The 24,902-nt window shown below is 38.6% G+C and overlaps 1 protein-coding gene across 5 annotated transcripts in view; it reads right to left on the bottom strand.

Annotated features, from left to right (window-relative positions):
- Positions 1-2,307: 2,307 nt before the first annotated feature.
- The window catches only part of LOC108064141 (uncharacterized), a 76,807-nt gene continuing 54,212 nt past the window's right edge, over positions 2,308-24,902 (bottom strand). For 2 of the 5 annotated variants that reach the window (XR_011418967.1, XR_011418970.1), the window contains exons 2-3: positions 3,036-4,596; positions 2,308-2,811 (exon numbers count right to left, since the gene is read on the bottom strand). Coding sequence is in view for 1 of the 5 variants with exons in the window: in XM_017151524.3 (XP_017007013.2) it covers positions 4,239-4,596 (358 nt within the window). In the remaining 4 variants the exon portion in view is untranslated. Of the gene's footprint in view, positions 4,597-5,463; positions 6,633-24,902 lie in introns of those variants that run through there. The other 3 variants (XR_011418968.1, XR_011418969.1, XM_017151524.3) reach the window with 3 other exon arrangements.

The following is a 24,902-nucleotide window of genomic DNA, read 5'->3' as shown; positions in this document are numbered from 1 at the left end:
CCACACCAGCTGCCGGTAGGTAACTTTGCCCAGGGAATTATACATAAACATTGGACCAAACCGGGCAAGAAGAACATACAACACACACGATTCGCAAAAATAAAAAGAAATATGCTCGCAACTTGAAAAAGTAAATAAATATTTGAACAACTTCTTATGGCCAACTATTTGTTTGGCAGACGAAAAGAACAAGTTTTGGGCCAGGCCGGGCCAAAGCAAAAAGGTGAGCTCAATGCTGCGCCGGGGTGTGGAACTTTCGAAGCCATTATGTGAAAGTTTTATTTCTCCTCGGCCAGGGCCTGGCAATCGACAAGTTTTCCTCTTGGGTGGCTCTAAGTTCGGCAGGAATTGGATTGGCAAATTGTTCGGCACATAATTTTAGAGGCAATTTAACAAAATCAAATTTAAGATAAATTCTTTTAGCAAGAATGTGCAAGGATTGGGATACATTTAAGTAAATATTGGTTTACTTTACTATGTCTTTGATTTACATATGTTGGAGCCTTACAAATGAATTAGAACAGGCTCTGCTTAAAACTTAGTTAGTTCTTTTAGCCAGCGAATAATTCTCATTATAATCTCAAGTTTATTTCTTTAATCTTCCTAAAAATGTTTAAAAACAAGAAAGGAAGCTAGCTTCGGCCAGCCGAAGCTTATATACCCTTGCAGATCATTCCTATTAATAAACAAATCGCAAAAATGTTCAATTTTCTAATATTTCTCATTAATTTTCCGATCGTTCCTATGGCAGCTATATGATATAGTCGTCCGATTTTGATCAAATAAAATTGAAATTCGAAAATATTTAAAAAGAGTCATATCCTAGAGTAGAAGATAATACAATAAAAACCAAAGAAGCTAGAATTTATTTCCTATTACTTTTCCATTAATTTTCCGATCGTTCCTATGGCAGCTATATGATATAGTCGTCCGATTTTGATTAAATTAAAATTGAAATTTGGAAATATTTAAAAAGAGTCATATCCTAGAGTAGAAGATAATACAATAAAAACCAAAGAAGCTAGAATTTATTTCCTATTACTTTTCCATTAATTTTCCGATCGTTCCTATGGCAGCTATATGATATAGTAGTCCGATTTTTTAAATAATTAATTCGAAATTCAGATATATTTAAAAAATAACATCCCCAAAAGTAGAAGGTAATATTTCAAAAAACACCGAAGCTAGAATTTTTTAAAGTTTTTTTTTTCCGATTGTTCCTATGGGAGCTATAAGATATAGTTGTCCGATCCGGTCGGCTCCGACATATATACTACCTGCAATAGAAAGAAGACTTTTGGGAAAGTTTCATCCCGATAGCTCAAAAACTGAGAGACTAGTTTGCGTAGAAACAGACAGACGGACAGACGGACGGACAGACGGACAGACGGACAGACGGACATGGCTAGATCGACTCGTCTTGTGATGCTGATCAAGAATATATATACTTTATGGGGTCGGAAACGTCTCCTTCACTGCGTTGCAAACTCCTGACTGAAATCATAATACCCTCTGCAAGGGTATAAAAATGTTATCCTACGCAACCCACCTTTTATCAAACCAAGAAAGCGTGCCTCCATTATAGCCATACAAAACGTTCATTCAAATCCGTTTCATGAATGAATTTTGTTTATTTACCGTAGATATCCCACACTTCCCAGGTGGTTCCAAGCAAACTCTTAAGCTGTCCAAATGCCTTGTTTAATATATTAATAAAAGCCATTCAAAGTCTTGTTTGAGCATCTCTAAAAGCCACCTAAATATGGTCATAACCATAAGCCAACTGTGGTCATTGTTCGCCACACAATTGGCATATTAAATTACCGCTTTTGTAGCATTTTTAACATAACACTAACACTAACCGAGGCTATTTTTGGCCTTGGTTATCTAAACAGATAATTAAGTCCGCTTTGAGCCGCGGCTGTCTGCCAGCTGATTGATTGACTTTATCGGCCGTTCGAGCGGGGCCTTATCAACACTCGGCCGGAGTCAATCTTTTTGGCCCGGCCCGTCTCCGGCCTATCAAGATGCAGTCAGAAAATGCATAAAAGACGTATCTCACGGCAAACGACAATAACAAGAGCCACAGCACAGCGCACCAGAGTACTACACACCGCAAGAAGGTAGGTAAGAGTCTCAGATTAAAACGAGTTCTTAACGGCAATCGTGTAGGCCGAGGAGTGCCATCTTTATGGACAGGTTAAGACAACTTCCTGCGTCCCTCGACCGCCCATTGCCATCGAGGAGTTACTTGATCGACAGTTCAACATGAAAACGAAACCAAAAAGAATGACACACCACAAGACATTTCATGGTATTTTATATAAATTAGTTTTTTATTTCCAGATCTTAAAGTTAGTTAAGAGCGCTGAAGTATTTACAATATTTTCTTGTATTTCTTGTAAGTGTTGTTAATTATCTCCTAGCTATTTAACATTTTTTCTAGGGGTTTGACTATCCTCCAAAGATATTTTTAATTAATTTGTAATCAAGTCTTTCTTATAATTATATTGAAATCTTTTACATTAAAACTATTACAAAGTCTTACAAAGTCTATTCACATTTGATAGGAATTCAGCTTTTTACGAATAATACATAATTAATTCCCAAACTGGTCCATCAATTTCTTTGGCGTTTGGTATCAAACTTCCAGCTATATAAAATAGATCCCCCAAGTGTTGTCACATCTTCACGAATTTATGATCCTCGACATCTGGCATCGTTCCAGGTGTTTTTTGGCCGGGAGAATCAATCAAGCGCCACCCGCATTCTGCAGTTTATGACACTCTGTCACACCAAATTTCCAGGCGGCTGCGTACACGTAACGACATAAAGAAACAATTTAAAAATGCATGTAGTAAACGTATAATTTGATTAATAGCGACAGCTAGAATAAAAAAGTACAGAAAGAATTATTCATAAATGTTGAATGTGTTAAAATGAATTATTTATGACGTTACATGCAAATCAAAGTTTGCAACAGTGGCATTTCAAAATTAAAATATTCGATTCTTTTTTTTTGTTACGTTCATTACCTGCTCATCAATTTGTAATTGGATCCCATGCTATTCAACGAGAAAAACAACCTAGCCTGAAAAAAAAGTTTGTTGCCTGAAATATTCATTGTTAAATGCTGTGAAAGAATTCATATTTATTGCTGAAATGATTTGTGTGAATTATTTAAGCTGAAAAAATCGAAAATCAATGGATTAATTATGATTTCAGCTTCCACTCCATTTCCATTTCCAGATCCAGTGACCAAACCAAACCAAACTACAACAATAGCGCCAACGCCTGCGAAAGAAAAGATGGAACAGAACGGAACACGAAAAAGTCTGGACAAGAGTGCCCGGAATTAAACCTATAGGATTAGTTGGGTCTGGGGAATTGGGAGTTGGACGTTGGTTTCAACACCGCCACTCGGGTATTTGCTGGCAAAAAGAAAAGGGCAAAGGAAAAAAAGTCTCTTGGAAAAATAGCAAAACATGTATATGTAAGCATGGAGCTGTGAAACACGCAGCTAGGAAAATACTCAGAAAAAGCCAAAGCTCCGGAGTTGTGAGCTGAAGCCGTAACTGCAGGTGAAAATGGATTCTGAAAATTGGGTTAATTGATGCTTAGTGTTTTGCTTCAGTGGCAGGGTTGTGGAGGGGGATGAGTGGGGCGTGGGTGGTGTTATTTAGCGCCAAGTGGCTAATAGTTTTTGCCACCCCCTTCCCCTTGGCAACCGGAAGCGGAAACCGGAAATGCGCACAAGGAAATACACACAAACATTGGCACACACCGAACATACCAAGTTTATGCTAAGAATTTCATGAATTCTTGACTTAAGCCAAATAAAGTGTGGCCAAAGGCAGAAAAACTCTTGAGAAGAGATGCCAGATCGCTTGTATTAAGATGTTGGTTTATTATAACTCGGGTAATACTTTTTAAATTTAAAAAAAATGTATTTGTAATATTTTGTTTTTTTTTTTTTGATTTTTAATTATTTTTTTTAACGTAGACGTGATATTTTGACTGGTCGATGGCATCACACTAAATATCGTAATAAATGTGATAAATTACATTTAAGTCAGTTATCGGATTTTAAATTACATTAAAAAGTACCACGCATAAACGTCCTGGCAAATGCCAAAATGGCGGCGTTGTTTTCACCAGGGGGTTAAAAGCTAGAAAGGTCAGCTTAACAGCCACGTAAATGCCATATATATTTTATACATATAGACGGGTAATTAGCATTAGCCCATTGTCGAATTATACACACCGGGACTGCCCTGTTCCGTGAGATTGGCAATGAGGGTGGGTGGTCCGCTGCTCAGGCTCCCGCCACCTGCACCGCCGGTCGAGGCAGGACCTGCACCACCCGCTGCAGCACCACTTCCGGCTGCACCGCTGGCAGCCGCCGGATCGAGCGCCTGGGCGACGTGGAGGAGCAGCAACAGTGATGCAAAGGTGGCTCTAAGCGTTGGCCGCTGCCTCATCTTGCAATTTGGTATTTTGGCTATGTGCTTGTTGTACTCCCGCACCGGCATCAACATGTTCCATTGGTTGTCCCTTGGCTCCCTGGCTCCGATGGCGCTAATTGTGGACGATGCTCTGCAAAAAAGGCGAGGGATTCGAGTTAATAATTGATTGGATTTGGTAATCGTCTAATTGTGGCGGCAAAAAAGATCTAATTTCTAATTTCATTTCATTTTTCCAGATATTTTAAATATTGATTTAGTTTTTTTATATATCTCGTAATTAAGAACTTATAAAAATGCATCTGTCGGATGCATCTAACCATATGCCACTCTACTAGTAGCAGTTGCAATTAATGTTCTTAGCAAGTTTATTGTTGCACATCAGACACACAAAAGTATCTTATGGTTACGCTTTGTATCTCAATGTTGTTCACTCGCAGCACACACACACACACATACACCACTTCACCAACTGGTCGCAATTAAAGTTCCTGCAGTCCTGTTCAACCGACATCTGCTCGACAGATACAAAATGTATCTCGGCCGAACATCAAAATTACACATTTGGCATATAAATTGCTCAATTTCATGTACTTTGCCAGTGTCAAATTGTCATTATACGAACGCACAAAAACACACGCAACGCTAATGTATCTTGCAGATACAATTGCTGAAATTGCACTTTTAGCACTTGGGCAGGAATGGTGTGATTTTTTATGAAGTTACAAATTCGTTTCGTTGTGGTCAAATTATTTTATCACAAAAGTAACACTTTTTATTTTCATGTATTTTCTGGAAATTGTTATATAAATACCGCACTTTGTTCCTAATTTTTATTTGAAGAGCAGTTGATTAAATATTAATTTGATTTTGAGCACTTTTTGCACTTTTTATTGAGACATCCTCCTGGATGTTCGTTTTATATGGGTGTTTCACTGCCCCCAAATTATCGATTTAAGACCACGTTTTGTTATCCAAAAAAAAAAGAAGTATATAACACCTTGGCTGTATTTTTGCCGTCTTCAGTTCGTATCTCTTTGTTTATATTTATGCATTGCACTTGTGCCAAGGGCTTTCAGCTTTTCAATGTTGGTTTTTTCGTTTTTTCTGCTCGCGTTGGCGTGTGTGCGTTGCTTTTGTTACATTTATAAATGGTTTAGAGCGCACATGTGCCGCACAGCACCCAGAAACACACGCACAGCTGTGGCTACAATTTGTAACTGTAGCGCATTTATAAACGCTGGCTCCTTCCTTCGTTGTCCTTGCTGCTGTTTTCTGCTATTCCGCTTTTCTGCTCTCTGTTTTTCAGTATTTCCAGTATTGCCGGGCCAATGTTTACACACGCTCAAGAACTTTTTGTTGGTCGTCAACAAACCATCAAGCATTTGCGTTATATTGCTTATCAGCGACTGAGATATGGTATAGGGTATGGGTACTTGGTCCTCCCTTCGCTTCTCCTCTCCTTTTCGATGCGGTTTGGTCTCGTATTTGATTTACCCTTCGGGAAAGCGGAAAACGGGCTCACATGCGGCTCGCCTGAATTTTCCAGTCTCAGTCTCCGTTCAGTTCGCTTTTGTTGTTTCAGTCAATTGCCGCATTTTAAAAACGCATAAAATTGCTTTATGTTTGCCTTGCCAGCAGACGTCTTCTCCTCTCCTTTTTTTCGGCTTATCCTCTGGCGTAAATTTATGCAAGGCGCCTTAGTTAGGGGCCACAAAACTCGCATCGCACATGACAGACGACGAGACGCGTTGGCGTTCGGAGTTTGGATTTCGGAGCTCGGATTTTCCCTCCTTTTCCTCGGGGCAAATAATGCAGGCTGCACAGCTGCAGTTCAGGTATCTTCGGCGGTGTAAGTATCTGTAAGTGGTGCATAAGTGGCAGAGAAATGTTATTGATGATTTATTTGCATTTGGCATTGATATATGCTAATGTTTTTTCCCTCTTTCTTTGTCTGTGTCTCTCTCTATATACAAAAACAAAACCGAACCCAAAAAAAAAGAAGGTTCCTCACGGTTTCAGTTCCAGGCCATGGATTATGTTATCTTTAACCGCTGCGGCCTGTTGGCTTTTCAATTTTTCATGCCGCCGCAGCAAGAGAAGAAATTATTATGGCATTTTTCCCCTCTTTTTGGCTTTCCTTAAAGTCATTTTTATTTGCATTTCGTGATTTCGAGCAGACAGATAAAGAAAAGAGAGGCACAGGCCCAGGAACGCTGGCTGTGTCAACTCAAATATTTGATTTAATTCCCTGACATAATAATTAATCACTCGGCACCTTTTACGGGACGTGCATAACCCCGGGGTCTCGTTTATTTGTTTATAATTAAATATTATTTGGCAGTCCAAATGAGACAGCCAAGCCAAGTGGCATTTATCAGTCATTCACTTTGGCTAGTTTCGTTTTTTCTTTTTATGTTTTATGTTTTTTTCTTCTCTCTCCCTTTTGTTTAATGAGTTACAAATTTGGTTTTTCAGTTGTTTAATGGCTGACAGCATTATAGATTAGTGGCCGAAAGTTTTTCTAGTCCGCTACCCCTCCCTTAGATGTTTTTTCCATTTCATGTCATTTACATGGGATCTGGGAACCGTTCGCCCCGCGGCCCTTTTTGTCGTCCGCCTGTCGCCGTTTGGATTTTTTGTATTTCGTATCTGGCTACTTGGTGGGTCTGCAGATACAAATGTATCTGCGAGTTTGGTTCACCAATGTGTGTTTTTCTGGGCTAATAGCCGGCTGCCAATGGGAATTTGTGTTAATTGTATGCTCGTTATGAATGTCCGTTGGCATTTTAAATTATTGCAGAGATTTTTTGGCTTTATGGGAAGAGAGTCAGAGCTGGGCCACATCTGACATAATTTATAGACCTTACGGGTTGTTTACGAAAAAGTTAAATTTTAAATCGGAAAAATTCATTGTATAACACAGAAAAAAACACGCCGGGATCAAATCGATACGCTATACCGAGAATAAGAAATGCTCTCAATTCGTAATATTTGAAATTCGAACTGTCCTGTTGCTACATTTTAAGCATATCAAATTGAGATGCCCGCATATTAGGTTTTGGGGTACATGCTTTCCTTTAAAAAAAAATATAAACATAAATTTAAATATCGAAAACTGTTATTAAATTGGTTGCTTCAAGTTCTAGAAACATATTATAAAGTTTTAAATCACCAATCAAAATGTACTAATCAAGGTTATTTATATCCCTCATATTAAACATGATATTAACAATGGGTTATTAAAATATATACCTGTTGCTGCCGTTCGCAAATACCTTTGCTCTTTAGACCCCTTTTCGGATAATTTACTCAGGCAAATCTTGAAAGAAAAAGTTTTCCGCTTCATGCGACTCAACCCGCTGGCCCGATTAGCATATTGGGAAGACTACGGCTCCCTAAGAGATTGCCTCATTCCGCATTAAAAATTCATGCTCTCAACTGGCAGGCCTTGAGATACATTTGAAATTCAAGTGCCAAGGCACACGCGCATCGCTAAAAGTGTCAAATTGGCAAAAGTGGACTTGGACTTGAAGGGGAAGTAAGAGCAAAAACAAAAGCAGAAACAGAAACATTCTAAAACAAACTTTTGATGCCCTCTGTTCGGTGTGTGCTATATGTGTGCCTGCGAGTGTGGGGTCTATAAGAAATTGATATCATTTATCAAACTGACACATCCAGAAAGCAGCCATTGAGGCTGGAGCGAATCTTTTCTTTGGCAACTTTTGCAAATGAGGCAGCCGTTCGGCAAACGCCACATAAATAAACAGGGGATGAGAGGCCTAATTGAATTCAGCGTTGCGAGAGTAAGCGAGAAATACATAAATAATCGGACGGGATCGCAGCAGCTCTGCCACAAAATTAGTTCATTAAAGAAGTTCAGTCAGAATTTGCATACGAATACGAAAAAAAAAAACGAAATTCAGCATCCCCCGCCCGAAAACCTCAAAACGAAACGCATAAAAAGCGAAAAATAAATGTAAATTAAAGTAAACAATGCAAAGAGAGCTATCCAAATTGTTTTTTATTTTATTTATTTTTTCGGGGCCAAAAAAACCACCCTCCTCCCTCCGCCCACTCGACAAAAAGAAAAAGTTCCAATTGCCAAAAACTTCAAAAGTCAGCAACATGCAACATGAATATCAAAATCAGAGAGGGAGTATATAAAAAATACTGGCGGGGGCGGAACGAAAGTGGGTACTACTATGTGTATGCATGAAAAGAGTGTTTGGGCTTGTATTTATATTTGTATTTCGTGGAAACGAGTGCAGCAAATCAATGCCCAACAAACGGAACTATGAGAGCTGCGTGTCAGGGCCAAAAACAAAAAAAACGAAGAAATGTTACGAGTATATATATAACCCAACGAATAATTCCGGGAAACCCTCTCAGCGATCAGGCCCAGCCCACTTGTAATAAAAAATATTTTCAATAATAAAGTGTATTAAGTTGTGAAGTGCACACACAACCGTACACACTGGAGAGAAAATAAATGAAATGTGAACCATGGAAAGCTTCGAAAAGCAATAAGAGTGAAAAATTTTCCTTTCCGCTTCTTTTTTTATTTTATATGCTATTCACAAAACAAAAAAGTAACAAAAAATAAAGGAAAATATATATGTAGAGTGACGCTGCCGCTGTATGAGTTGCGTGTAAATATAAATATTTTTTCCATACAAATACCAAAAAACGGGTGACGGAGATGGGGAGTTACATTCCATGGAGACAACTCTGGTTTGTTGATTCTACGAATACGAACGAACGAATAAACGAACGCATGAATGTGTCAATGGCTCAAAACGATTTATACAGCATATTAAATTCTGACATCAATGTTTGATTGTCCATACATAAAAAGTAATAAAATGGAGGAGTAATGAAATCAAATAAAGTGTAGCGGCATCTAAAATTGATTTCCACTCCCTGAAATCGAAACTCATTTAGGTTCTCGATTGTAGTTTCACGTTTAAAGAGATTACATTGAAATTGAAGTGCTTGCACTCTGGAAATCTAGGGTTTCCTCTTTTTTTCACTTTTTTTCTACTTTTTTGACTGACCCGAGGCTTATTCTTCGCAACCATTGTTGTTGTTTACGGAGGAGGGGATTTCGAAGAGAGGCCACCAAAAAGCTGAACCGAATTGGATTTAACCTCTTTTAGCCAGACTGCAGAGGTTGATGCATGGCAAAAGGGATTAGAACGGTTCTGATACATATATGTATCGTATGTATATGCGTATAAACCCACTCGCACACGTGCCGGAGGTGAATGCCAGAAGGGATTTCTGTTATGCAGAGAAGCCAAATTCAAATTGCTGCATATGTACTTGTTGATGCAGTGCAATGTCTTCGGGCTCTGGCTCAGAATTCCTTTACAGGTCTTCGGGCATAGGGAAGAGGCTTTTGAGATGTTAAACTTTGGATTCAAAACTCGATTGGCTTGTATATAGTTTTTAATCGTTTAATCTCCTAGAGAATACATATTCGTTAATATGACAGATTATTATAACTTCTATAGTTATTCACTTAAAGAAGAAGGTATATGGTAAAGTTGAACCCCTATTATCACTTTTAAAGGGCCGCAACGGGATGACCAAAATCCATTAGGCCAAAATTTCATAATGACCAGGTCAATTTTCAATTCTCACTGTGCCTACCACCCCTTTGGCACCAATATCTCTTCCCCTCGATATGCACCTGCCCCTGCCCGAAATATTCCTTAGTTTAGGGGCATTGTTCAAATGGCAGTCATCCACAAATTATCGCGTTTCGCACAACCCGCACACCTGCGCCTCAGCAAATGCTAATTAAAGGGGCCGCCCGCTCACTTCGGGGCTAACTAACTGGGTCACGGGAATGACATCGGCGAATATGCATATAGCACATAACATATAGCCGGGCTAACGGCATTTCGCCAGGCCCCAAAGAAGAGCATTATGATGACGACGATGACGCCTAGCCTATGGAGCCTGTGGAGAACTATCAATCTTGTGCGAGGCGAACATAATTCATAACCGAAGGGGTTGTATGCATCTCTCGAATCTCTCCTGCATGTGGCACAATATTCAACGCCCACTGCTTTTGATGCACTGTAATCTATATCGGGGTTTTCAGGTTAACTTTTCTTTTAAACACTTTAATTGATTATTCAGAATTTCAATACAATTATTTCTTCAACAAACATTAGTATTGCATTACTTTAATCTGAATATTCGGAAATGTTTTTTTGGGAATCGATCTAAAATATATTTTAAAGAGAAAAAACATAATAAGTGGGTACTTTTGTTAATCAAAAACTAGTGCGATTTTTGTTCAGTGCTAAGGAGGCGTGGCTGATGTGTCAGTGCAAGTTTTGGGACAAAAGGCAATGTCAGTTGCGGTTCTTTTAATGAGCCGCCAAAGCGTGAAAAAGCGCAGCAATGCCGTCCGCCTTTCCCTTCGCTTTTCCTCCAGTTTTCCCTCGCTCTCAGCTGGAAAAGGTGAGGCAGGCAGCCAGGTTGATAATTATGAATGGAGCCAACTGTAAACTGACACAAAACAAACTCAACCCACATGGGGCCATTGAGCTGTCAGCTGTGGCGACCTCGCTGATGCGGCAGCTACACCCAAAATGCAACGCCCCTGCAGAGGTAAGCAGCTTAATCGAGCTGCATCTACTAGCTGCATCTCCGCCACAGCCCCTAAAACTCGGCTCCAAGCCCAGTTCCGAACGCAAGCCCAAACCCAAGCCCGAACCCCATCCACTGGCACAGGCACAGCCATAGCCATAGTCGGTGTCTGTGCCGCCGTTATCATTAGTTGCATCTTAGAGGCACTCAGCCGCAGCTGAAAAGCTTTCAGGCCCGTACCCCAACTCTGCACTGGGAAAAATATGAATACTACACCCAAAATAAAACTTGATATGAAACGATGATCGAATTGATGTCATGTGGTATCAATTTTGACTTGATATGCTCAATTCGATATGCACGAAATGTAACCAACATTCCTACTCATTTGCTTTAGAGAATCTCCGAGAGAGAGATTTCGGTAAAAACGATATGCGTTTGCAATACCAGAAATATACCATGCGTACTGTACTACTGTACTACTGCTTTTCTAAAAATAATCTACCTTTCGGAATTATAATTTTGAAAGAATATTTACCACTAAAACTTTATGCACAAAATGTAACCAACATTCCTACTCATTTGCTTCAGATAATCTCCCAGAGAGAGATTTCGGTAAAAACGATATGCGTTTGCAAAACCAGAAATATACCATGCGCATATCAATTTGTGTACTACTGTACTACTGCTTTTATAAAAATAATCTACCTTTCGGAATTATAATTTTGAAAGAATATTTACCACTAAGACTTTAATTCGCATAAAATTTTGTTTTGCTTTTTTATAATTCCCAACTTGTTCTGTCAAAACAATATTATATTCTTTTTAAAGAACCAAGTTAATACAAATTATTTGGTTGTGAATTAATGAACTTTGGACATTTTTTAATTTCATCCTCTTGATCCAAACATTTTAGTTAATATAGTTCAAATTCTCCCAGTGTATCTATAACCATGCCCAAGTCAAGTGCAGAATGCATTGGATATGCCAAAGGGAAAAGGAAACGAAGGGAGAAGGGGAAGCAAAGAAGGAAAGGCAGGTTCGCTGCTCCGCTGAGCGTTTTATTAATTTATTGCCTTGACGATAGTGGAACAAATCTATTAAAATGCGCATATTAAGCCGAAAGCAGCTTAAGTAAATTACGCACTTATAGATGGCAATAACGAAAACGAATCGGGCCCAGAATCAATGGGAAACTGAGAGCAGGCAATCAACGAAGGGAATTAAAGAAGAGCAGGAGACCAAGATGCTAAGCTAAAACAAAAGTCAAGTCGTGGCTGTAAAAATGGTTTAATGAAGGCACTAAAACTTATGAAATAAAAGTCAAGTAGGGATGGAATGGAGAGGACCGAGTTTAAAGTCGAAGTTATTGTACCCTGCGAGTGGAACAAGATTTAAATAAAGATAGGAGCAGAGGTAGCATCATAAAACTCTCTTGTTTTTTGTGAAAAGTTAAAATTGGTTAATTTAGTTATTTTGAAAAATTATCAGAGATTACAATAATTCCTTAGTCGTAAAGGAACAGATAACAGACTTTAATAACAAATGTAAATTAAGTTTAGTTTTAATAATTATGTTTTTTAAATCATTCCATTTTACAACCCTTCAGGAAAGTGTAAAAACAAAAACGGATAATACCCCATTGATTCTCCAATGGAGCCGACAATAAAAAAAATTACAAAACGAACAAAAGCCGAACAAAAACTTATCATTAAGACCATAAATAATTAGTAAACCTTAATGGCAAAACGAAAAAGGCGACCTCTGATTTGGCTCAAAAATTGCTTAATTAGTCACGGTTCCATCGGTAGTAAAATGCGTAAATAATGCATAAAATATGGCAAGTTTTTTTCTGTATGATAAACGTTTAGTGTGGTTTTTTGTGAGCTGAGAAATTTGAGAAATTGTTTTCGGGTATTTATTTTTTTCTCGCCTTTGTGTCGGGGTTCTTTATTCGGTTTTTTTTTCCAGCCAACCTGGGCGGCAGTTTATTTATGGCTTTGCATTTATTAAAATATATACATATACATTTATTCAAATACATATGTATAACTAAATGGGCCTTGCGTAACAGGTTGTGTTGTGTGTGTGCGTTGAGTTATTTAATATCAATTAGGGACCCCGCTCCAAAAATGTCTGGGCCACAGCTGATTTCAAAATAACGACACGCATTTCACTTTATTCCTCATCGGGTTCCACAGTTTATTTTCGGTCCTAAGAGCCAAACAAATGGCTGCAATTAGAACAATATGGCGAAACGCGCACATTTTAGAGGCTTACGCGTTTTGGGGCCTACAACAAATGTGTGGCATGAGGTCAAATTGATCGGCCCATGAATATTGATAAATGATCGACACTCGATCGTTACCGAATGAGAATGGCTGAAGTTTTATCTGTATGTGCTGTAATTGCTTGACATTTGACTGAGTTCTTTCTTCGCTTTTTATATATGCTTATTTAACCAAGTGTTTGGACAATCAAAGGGGAGACATGACATTGATTGATTGGGGAAGAGATATTTATATTATCTGGAACTGATTGTTCTGCTCTTTTATTTTGGTCAGATTTTTTTCAAAATTAAATAAAGAACGCTTTACAAAAGTGCCAATAAAACCAGTTTGATTAAACATGTCTTTCCCAATCGATTTAGCTCGAAAATGTAGCCAACCGTATAATTAATATAATTTTGTACTTTCCATAAGACCCTTCACTAATTTATAGTAAAGAAATCTTGGGCGCTAACAAAAATTCGCACCACAAAAATCACACGCTAAGTGAATTTGATTTGGCCATAAAGCAATTTGTTTGAAAATCCAATAATAGAACCACAACCACAATTCAGTTTGTATATGGGCAAAGAATCGGCAAACAAGGGCCACAATGGACCTGACAAAACCATCTCATTATAAATTAGATTGAAATTCATTTTTAATAATTACACAGCCCGACTAAGGCCTAAAAAAGAATTTATAAAATATACCCCTGCTAAAGCTATAAATGTGTGGGAAATGTTCCACTAATTTGCGGCCTAACTAATTAATGGTTGCTGTTCCCCTACTTGGAATTCTTCGCTATTATATTTCCCAATAAATACAGAGAATGCCAAATAAATAAATTGATTGGAGGCGCGGATCCATTGGTTGCGGCTGATTGAGTTTGAAAAACGTTTACAAAATATGTGCCCACTAATTGACAATTAAGCAGGAAGTACATAGTTGAGCGGACCAATATATATGTACTTTCGAAATTGCATGATTGATAAAAGCGCTTTGAGTTCCAATCGAAGGGCGTGGAGGCGTGGAAGCGTGCCAGACATTCTCGAATGGGGGTGGAAAACTAAGCGGCTAACTGATTTCCGAACAAAACTTTCAACATATTAAAACTGCACTTGCCAGGATGGATATTTCCCCCTGGTCGGCGAAGGAATGGCACAAGGCGCTCAAGTATGTTGAACACGCGTCAAGTTCCTGCGGCAAACTTTTGCGTCAACTTTTGCAGGACCCCCCCAGACGAAGGTGAGTTTCAGTTGGTTTGGTCTGGGCACTTAAGATCCAACGAGTGCTGGCCGCATTGACAATGGCAGCAGCAGCAGCACTGGCAGCACCGGCAGCAAAAACAATAACAATAATTCTAATTAAAGTTTTCAATTTGAAGTTTCGACTTCCCCAGTCAGCCCACCAAACCAAACCCACCGAAATACCCAGAAAGAGACTCTTATCGCAGGCAACGTCGTAGGCGATGAAAACAAAGCCGGCAAAGCAGACAATGCCGGCGAGCAGACAATGGAGCAGCATCGAGTACAATGCAGCCCCAAAATGATCCCAAAACCAAAACACTCGCAAAAAATACAATATAATGCTAGCAATTAAAGACCTATCTTGGTTTTCCAATATTAGTATAAAATTAAAATATAAGATTTCAGATTATTTAATCAACTTATTATACAATTAACTTGTTAGCAACGGAAGCTTGTGCTATATAAAATTTAATGAATTCATGTTGAAGATATAATCAAAGTTATCAACCTAAAAAGCTAGTTTTGGACTAAGTATTGAATACTCTTTTATTAAGCATTGTATTATTTCTTATTCCTAAAACCCAACTTGATCAAACATTTCCAAGATATTTCTCTTTGTGCACCGGCTAGGTGTAATCTAATAACAAATAACTTCGGGAAGTATTAATCATATTCCCCGGCGGTGTATGCGTGATTGTGCTCGCCGAGTGTTTTGTGCGTGTGCTGCTTCTACTAATTATAAATTTCAATTGTTCACTGAATGCATTTGGCCGGGGCTCCATTACGGAGAACAACTTTGGCCCGAACCCATCAAGCGTGTCTAAGCGGCTCAGACCATTGAGGCATGCACAGGGCCAACTAACTATGAATCATGCAACGATGATGAAGCTCAGTCTCCGACTCACAGCCTATGTTCTGTCTGATAATAATAATCTGCATAATCAACATCATAATGCAACCAGACAAGCACACACACTCACACGCTTTCAGGGGGGAGGCTGTCTGACAAAGAGCTTTTGGCCAACGTCAAAAATAAAATCTCAACAAGAGTTGGCAAACAAAACAATTTAATAAACGAAATTACATTTTTGGAAGATGTTCTGGCAAGGGATAAAATTACACTTTAAATGTGGATGAAAAAATTCCAAAGGTTTCCTTCAATTCTCATTTATTTTCCATAAAATCCATAGGGAAATTCAACTAATGGATTAATTCTCTTGGAAGTTTTATAAAGAAAAGGTAACATTACCTTTTTAGGTAAATGCAAATGGGGAAAATGAAAATTAAATAAAGTGGCCAGATTTTATAGATATGCATCTTTAATCCATTTTATTAGGAAGAGGTTCATAAATAAAAAAAGATCTTTTGAGAAATTATTTCAAAACCACAGCATAAAATAGTGCTCGGTCCAAGTAAATATGGTTCCACAATGGATATTCACACATTTATGAGAATATTGGAACATCCTCAAACAGACACAGCTAAGTAGATTCAGCAACGGATGGAATGATTTTGCAGCATGGTTTGTTTGCATATGTCGGTGTGTTTTTGTGTGCTCATCCAAAGCTGCAACCGAAATCATTAAAACCGGGCACAAAAAAAAAGAAAATATAGAAATAAAGTGAAAATAAAAAATAAAGAAGGCACACACACAAAGGAGCGTTGACAGAGAAGCGATGAACCGGGGAAAATCCCCTCTAACCACCATCGGCGTGTCCTCATTCAAAGTTACCCGCCCACGCTGAAAATCCAGCGCCATGACAAATCAATATTGGTTATTTTTGTATGCATGAACTGGGGGCGTGTCGGCCGTCTGCCCTCCTCCTCCTCTCTTTCTCCGCCGCCGCTGCCAAAATAATCATCACAAACTTTGACGCAGCACGCATATTAAATAAACTCGCAGCCACGGGTTCAGGAGAGTATCTCATAGATACGAAATACAAGTACTCGGCACTCCAGCATGCATAAATTAGTCCGTTCGTTGGCTGTCTCTCTCGAAATTTTCGCCAAAAAGGATGGATGGTGCACAGGATACCGCGACGGATTGACAAGCGCGATTCCGAGTAATTAAGAGGGAGTTGGGTTCGATTCGATTCTACCCCTTAGGAGGAGTAACGGCGGAGTCCTTGAGGCGGAATTAGATATTATTCCATGGCAGGTAAATGTGTGTATCGATGGCTGGTTAACCCCAAAGCCAAAGAAGCTAAAAGTGTATTTCATTGGCGGATGGCTAAAATTAGTTATCACAATCAGGTAATCGCAATTGAAGGTGGAACTATGGAGCGGAAACCAAAACCAGCAAAATGATTGATGGACTTCCAATTAATGTGCTCGACAAAATGGAGATTGACATGAAATAAGCCATGCGGATTAGGGGACATTTTCTATTTGGTAATTGGTATTTGCTTAAAAATAGCAAACAAAATTTGCCCAAACAAGAATGCAAGTTGTTTGTTAATTAAAAAGTTCAAGACAACGAAGACAAAGCGAAAAGAGTTAATTATCCTTTAAATGTCGATTTGACAAATATTTACCAATTTATCGACAATCGCATCGTTTTTCTGTGCAGCACTTAAACTTAAGAGGCTATCGATAAATATCCTTGTTTCGTCAGTAATTAATTTTTATGTCTCTATTTTATTTGGCCTTTTTCCGTTCTTCCTTTTCCTCGGCATCGATGGCCACTGATGAACGTTTTATTAGCTCAATCTTCGGGCTGGCAAATAGCAATTACCAACTTTGGTGCAAACTGCCATTTGTTCACTGCTCATCAATGCAATGCAAAGTGACCCAGCAACAAGTGAGGCAGTGCTCCTCTTAAATTCCCGACCTCAATGGCACATGCAGCAAAACGGAAAAAATTAGTCAGAGATGGATAAAAGCCGAAAATTCAAAGCCGAAATGTGCATTTGTATTTCCGATGGCCACAAAATGAAGAATCCCTTGGATGCAGACATCCGACCGAAAAAGCGAACGGAAAACTGATAATGATTGTGGCCTGCGGGGGCCTTCAATGCAATGACCAAAAACCCAAACCGTGAATGCATGGGAAAAAAAAAATATAAGTTACCACTTTATAATGTAACAATTTTGAGTATCAGTAGGTAATATATTTCATAATAATAATAATTGTTTATTTTTTGATTGCATTAAATAATTCGTTTACTATTGAGCTTTAAATTTCTAAGATATATTCGTATGCTTGTGGTCTTTATCAGCTTTTGATTAAACTTCTAAGGATGCAGCATTATTTACGAAATCTGAATTTAAAAACCAATTTTATTTTCTTTTTTAATTAAATTTTTAAGAAAAAACCTTTACACTTTTAAATCCCGTTTCGCTCAGTCTGCAGATTCATGGATATAGAGTGAGAACCATGGCAATAACTGGCGCCTGCCTAACCAAAATTAGTTCAGATCCAGGGGCCTACCAAAGCGGGGTTTGCGGGAGGCTGGCAAAGGATATTTCGGGTGCATATTAAAAGCCAGGCAGCAGGAGCAAAAGCGGCAGACAAAATCAAATGACGTCCCGCATAGACAAACAAATTTTCCATGTGCATGTGCAATGGAGGGAGAGGGAGTGTGGCGGAGGATATTGGTGGAGATGCCAAAATATTCTATGGGGTGGCGGTGGCCCCTCAACGGTTTGTTGGCTTTCATTGGGGGGCGTGGCAGCTGCAGGAACAGCCCTGGCATCATCATTAAATATCATTAACACAGCAACGAACAAGCAGTACAGACAACAGACAACTGACAGCACAGCAACATCAGCAGCAGCAGCAAAAGCAGCAACAAAAGCAGCCATTTGGTGATATCATTAACAAGAGCAGGATGGTGATTTTAGCAGGGGTTCCGGGGGAATGGGAATGGGTACTTTAAGCAAAGGAAACTGAGGCAATAGCAATTGCAAACGGAATCGCAATAACACACAGCAGTAGCAGTAGCAGAAGCATCAGCAGCTACAATCTGGATATCTCGCAAAAAGGAAGCAAATGTGTATACAAAATGTTTTTAATTAAACGCTTCCTCCCTTTGAGCGGAGCATCTCCTTGGCAGAAATGAAGTTGACAGACTCTCTTTCTCGTCAAGCTTCAAACGGAAAATGCCAAGTTCTACCTTAACGCTATCAGCGGCAAAAGTCATCAGCAATTTACAGGGATATTCCATGAATATTTCAATCAATTTGGTTTCCTCTTGTGTCGTATTTCTTCTTTTTGTATTTTGCATTTTTACGTCGGTGGGTTTATATAATCCATGCATAGGAAAAAATGCTGAGCAGTTTAAAAGAGAATATTTTATAGGATCATAGAAATAATATTTCAAATATATGAAAAATCATAGCCCACTGTCCTCAGAAAACCAATTTTAAAAATATATAATGTGGTCAATTCATTAAAAAGCCGATATGATTTATGTCAAATTTATGATTCAAACATAACAACATGATATATTTTAACAAATAATTTTTATTCATATGAAAATTATATGAATAACTTGATATTTAAAAAATAAAAATTTGACCAGCACATTTCAATCTGATCTTTGCTCAATTTGTTTTCTGTGTGATAACATATTTAAAACAACATTTTTAAAAGTTTAAAACACCCATTTTTTTTTTTGTGTGCTCCAAAAGAGTATATTAGTTGCAAGGTATTTTCCCCATTCGCTGGCATTCAACTTGATTGCTGCATTTTGCATTCTACCGAGAAGAAGAAAGGGTTATGGATATTCAGTGTTATGGATGGATGGATGAGTGCTGGCATAGACGAATGGCTGGATGGTTGGATGCAAAAGTATAAAATTACCGAACGGCATTCCACACATTATGCAATGGATGGAGGGAGGTTGGCATGGCAGCAGCAGCAGTCCTTTGAAATCACATAATAATGCGCATATCCCGCTGTCAGCTGGTGTTTTTATTGCAGATTATGAACGGCAAAACATAAAGCAGAAGCCGCCGAGCACAAACTTTGGCCATGATTCGTATAATTGCAGTGCGAATAATTACATCAAAATCAACAATGCTGTGGAGTGCAGGCAGACACAATAAAAGATTATGCTCTGTGATTGTCTGTTTTCCGTTTTGCGTTCGCAACAAATGTTGTTATTTATGCGCTTGAAAAAGTTTTTAATTGATTTAATAAGTAATGCGATTAATACCGAACAATATGCGATAGGAGCGAGATATATATCTGCATGCCAGACAGTAGCTCTTCAAGAGCATGTTGTTATTTTTCTCGTTCGTTCGTTTACTGATTTGTGGCTTTTGATGTTTGGGCCTTTGAAAAGCTTTTAATTATGTGTTCGACTCTTAAATTTACGATGTACTCGAGGCTTATGTGGCTTACTTCTAATGAATAGGTTGAATGATTGACGGGGATTATGCGACTCAGACAGGTTGGGGATCCGATCCGTTGACTTGACAACTGCACTCCACCCTTTATAAATTGGTCACCATTTGGTGGTTTTCCACCTAATATTATTTCCTAACTAGATGTAAACAACCTTTTGTATTTTTATCCCCCAGATAAGCAGCTGGGCGAGAGGCATAAGGACAGATAAGAACTGTCAATCTATCATATTTCCCCCATTTCTGTTTACTTTGCGATGCTCCTCCTGTTAAGCCCTGAAAAATTGCAGAACTAAGGAGGGGAAAAACCTGCAAAGAGGCGTGTGAAAAGCATGCTGACAATTGGCCCAAGCTGTGGCCCCTGATTGCTCTGCTCAGTTCGGATTGCCCATGACAAAGTAATGACAGTTTACAGCAGATGAAATAAACAAATGACCAATGCCCGGGCATCTGAGCTGAGTTGTGCGGGATGATTGGTGTTGGGGATTGTCAAAGGAACTCTGAACTGCACTCGGGAAAAATATTAATGATTTTGCAAATTTAGTTTCCAAAATAAATACGAATTTTAAAATAACTGGAAAAGAATAAGTACTGGAAACTCCGAATCTCGGAATTGCATGATAAAAACGAAATTTACCATGCACATATCGATTTGATCTCGGCGTGTTTTTTTTGTGGGTAAATTAAATTTTTTTATTAAACGAACATATTTTACTAATACTTATGTATAAGTAGTTCATAATATTGTGTTTTTACGAAACCTCTTTTAAAAATTATTTGTAAATTTTTCTTCTAGAAGTGCATAGATATTTTTTCTAGTGTCAGCGAAGTGTTTAAGTATTTTGCTCCGAGTTGAAAGCTGAAGCTGATCTGGAGCTTCGTTTCATTTGTTTGTTCGCAGCAGTTAAATGAAATGTCATGTAAGAAAAGGGAATGTGGGTGCTTCAGGGGGTTGTCGATGGATGGGTGGATGTGGAGGTTGATGTTCCTGGGGGGTGACAGTGACTGACTATCATTACGCATTTATTGTTGCTGCCCAGTGCCATTGTGTTGGTCAAGATGCTCGTATAAGAAGAAACCCATGATGATGGTGAGCACGATGATAATAATGATGATGACAACAGTCGTTGCCTGGTGTCCGTTGGGTGTGAATTTAATAAGGCCCCCGTATATATGGCTGTGCACAAAGGCCGTCATGGCAACAGTGGGTGTCGAAAGCAAGCCTCCCAACCAACCATCACTCCGACCATCCATCTCTTAATGTGCAACAACTATTTTCAATTATTGCCAATCAAATGTTGCATTCAATCGATGTTTATTTGCAGCAGAGGCGACCTTATTATGAGGTTGCTTTCCAGCCTGGGGCTACGAAGGGGGCGTTGGAGGGGGATTTGGGTGGATTGGGTCCTTTTGGGGGCATGGGGCGTTGCCTAAGAGCCTTGTAATTAGTTTGCAAGTGAGTGTCAGGATTAATCTTTGAGTGTGTGTTTGATTGTCGCCACTTCACATGAGACTCTCTATCGCCCAGATACACACACTCACGTTAATGCAGGGCAAATTGGAGATGCGTGCGTGATGAAAATAGTAATCGTGTCATTGAGAATAGTGCGTGTTGCAAGCTTTAATGGGAAACATACATCGTAAAGAGATATCGTGTCACTATAATGAATTTTTAAAATTATTATGAACATGATTAAATGATAATTGCATCAATACGATTATCTTCGCAAAATAAGGGGTTGCCTATTTATCAGAAACTACAATTTTAGTCTATCGTTTCGTGTTTTTTTTTCATATTTTTCCTTAAAAAATTATATATTTCACTTAAAGTAAAATTTTCTCACGCGTTCATCTCTAGTGAAAATACCATCCTATCACGACTGTGTGTGCGTATGTATCTGGTCAAAGAAAGTGCGTAGCGCACATGTTAATTGAAGACATTGCAAACACAGCAAAAACCCTGCGACGGAGTTGGTATCCCAAAAAGGAAAGAGATAGTAGTGGCTACAGAGAAAGAGATGACCATATGTATATAGAAACCAGATGACTAATGCAATTACGACCACCAACGAAGCCGGCAACAGTGCAACAACAATAATCAGCCCTTTGAAGAGATATGATGTGCTTTTGTGATACCCGATATCCTCCAGTTAGGGCAGTAATTATTATTTGATACTCCCAAGTTGGAGGCAGTAATTATTATTTAATTAATTAGCTCGATCCCCATGCTTCAATACCATTCCATTGAATATTGTCAATTTTGTCAACCATTTTCGGTTCAATTAATTCATATTGCGATTGTCATTCGATAAAATATAATACATCTCTTATTAAACAATGAGAGAGAAGGAAGATTAAGCTGATTCAAGTTGGTTAAGAGTACGTATTGGCCGTTACTTGGTTTAATGCATGAATTAACTTATACATAGCATAAGGCCCATAAATTGGAGAGCATTATACACAAGAACAACCTATAAATTTCTTTAATAATAATTATCCTTTAACTTGGTTGCATAACATTATTTAACCCTTGGACTTAGACACTCGCCGCAAATTCGCGGGTTTGCATGGAACAAACAACAACAACAACTAAGCCAACGTCCATCTAATTAGGTTATGTTTGATTGTTGTAATATGGCAGATCCGCTGCTCCAGCTCCTTGTTCTTCATCTTCCTCTGCCCGGCCAACTATCTCTAGAGATTCTCCGGTCAATTCCACAAACGACCCCGAAGCTCAACCCGTGCGAAATTGGAACCGCCAATGGAATTTAATCAAGTTTTATTTGCACTAGTCGGAGGTCCCTGGGCAGCGCAGATGAGCAATGAGAGCACATCAGCAATAAAATCTGCCATATGTGTGAGTCTGCTACAGTGGAACGTCGAAGAGAAGCACAACGTGTCACATAGAAATCGAAATTGATAAAATATTTTAATTTAGGGTTAATAAAAAAGATTAAAATTTTACAACTGAATTTTTTAGTCACTCAAAACTTTTCTTTTTTGGTATTTCTGTTTGTAGAGTTTCAACTGTATATATAATCGAGTATCTGTGTGGGCAAAATGCCCCAGTGTGTGTGAGTATTGATTGTCATAATTAAACGCTGCTGCTGTTGCTGTTGTGCAATTTCCCTGACCATCACGTATCTTTCCCCACTTTTCCCCATGTTTTCCTTCCTTTCTGTTGGTCCCTGCTACTCGTGCTTCTTCAGTTTGTTTGAGTTTTGTAACTGCGCTTTAAAAGTTTGTTGATTGAATGCAGCGCTGCACAATTGTTGCAAAAGGGCAGCCATAAAGTGGCCTTATACAAACACAATCCCACCTATAAGTCCACCACTCCCTCTTCGCTTTTCTTTTCCACCCACACGAGTAGTTTTATAGCCATTCTTTTGTATACTCTGTGGATTAGTTCTTCATTGTTTAGTTGTTGGCAGCGTGGCGCTTTGCAGATAGCTGACAGCCCAGAGAGAAATGCCAAGAAATGCATTGCAACTTATCAGGGCGGAGAATACCGAATACCGAATAGAGGGGCAAATGTGTGCAGAATGTGGGGGAGATAGTCGAATGTGTGGAGCTCAAATGATGCACAGAAAAAAATAGAACGTTACTAAAATATTGGTTTCTGACTTAAATTTTGATATCATAACTTGGATTTTATAATAATAATTATTTTACTAAAATTTTGATTGCTAAATTAATAAGTTAACCTGAAGATCGAAGAAGTTTAGAATTATTTTATATAATAAATATACTATCCAAAAATATTAGCTATTAAAAGTGGTTATTGGATTTACTGACATTCGAATGCTTTATGAATTATGTATTTAAAACGTAGTTTTTATTTCAAACTTTTATTTTACAAATTTTTAATAGACTTTCAAACATTGTTTTCCGTGTATCATTCCCATTGCAGCTGCTAAGTAGTTCTGTGGGCGTGGCAAAATGCATAGCTAACTAGCTGGGTGAAGAGCAGAAGCTCACTTAAGCAGCTCAAGTCGAAATAGATTTCGGGTGCCATGAATAAAATATCCCAGTTAAGAGCTAACAGCTCGGCACGTGTGCGAATTTGATAGAAAGCAGGTTTCGTATGTTCTGCATGTGCAGCGATTCCAGATTTCTGCGAAATAGCTATTGCTGAATTACACACTTTAGTGATTAACTCAGTGAATGCTACATTATTTATACTTAAATTTCGAGTAAGCCTTGGTAATTATTTTAATTATTTGGAAATCAATGACTCTGTAATTTGGCAAAAATAGCCATACGTGAACCGTTTGGGTAATGAATTAATCACTTAGGCATAAGCCTGATAAATATTTATCACAATTATGGAAAATCTTAAACATTTTACCCCATTTAAATCTGCACCACCTCAATATAATTTGGCTCATTGTTATCTAAACCACTTTTGATTCCGAATACAAAGCTTTCCCGTTCCTTTCGCCATTCACTCGACATTTTCATTTAGTCCAGCACTCCAGGGGCACATTAAAGCGACGGCCTTCAACAGCATTTTCCACATTTTCACTTAGTTATTACATTTTATTTGCTTATTTATGGGCTGCTTTCACGCTGTCCGCTCCACTTTGAGTTTCCTTTCGCATTTCCATTCCCATTGCCATTCCCCTGCCCCTCTATGCCATGTCAATTGTCGGCACATCGGTTGGCTATTGACAAATATTACAAGTCCACCCCCTGGGCAGTTGTATGGCACCACCCCCGCCAAGAGTTGTTATGATTATATTGTGTGCGACATTGTCAGAGGCCGTTTCCATACCCACAACACGTACAGTTCCCCATCGCCAGTCGTATAATATGATATTTGCATGAAATTACATGGACAACACTGATCAGGGGATGGCATGAGGGGCTGGTGGAGGTCGGAGGGCGTGGCACAGGCCCTTTGGGTTATTAACATGCTCTAGAGATTAGACCGACGCCGGCAATGATGACAACATTTGATTTCTTTT

This window comes from Drosophila takahashii, chromosome 2L (assembly GCF_030179915.1).
Source record: "Drosophila takahashii strain IR98-3 E-12201 chromosome 2L, DtakHiC1v2, whole genome shotgun sequence".
NCBI lineage: Eukaryota > Metazoa > Arthropoda > Insecta > Diptera > Drosophilidae > Drosophila > Drosophila takahashii.
The sequence above is the reverse complement of the archived record's forward strand: the minus strand, read 5'-3'. Positions and strand labels throughout refer to the sequence as shown.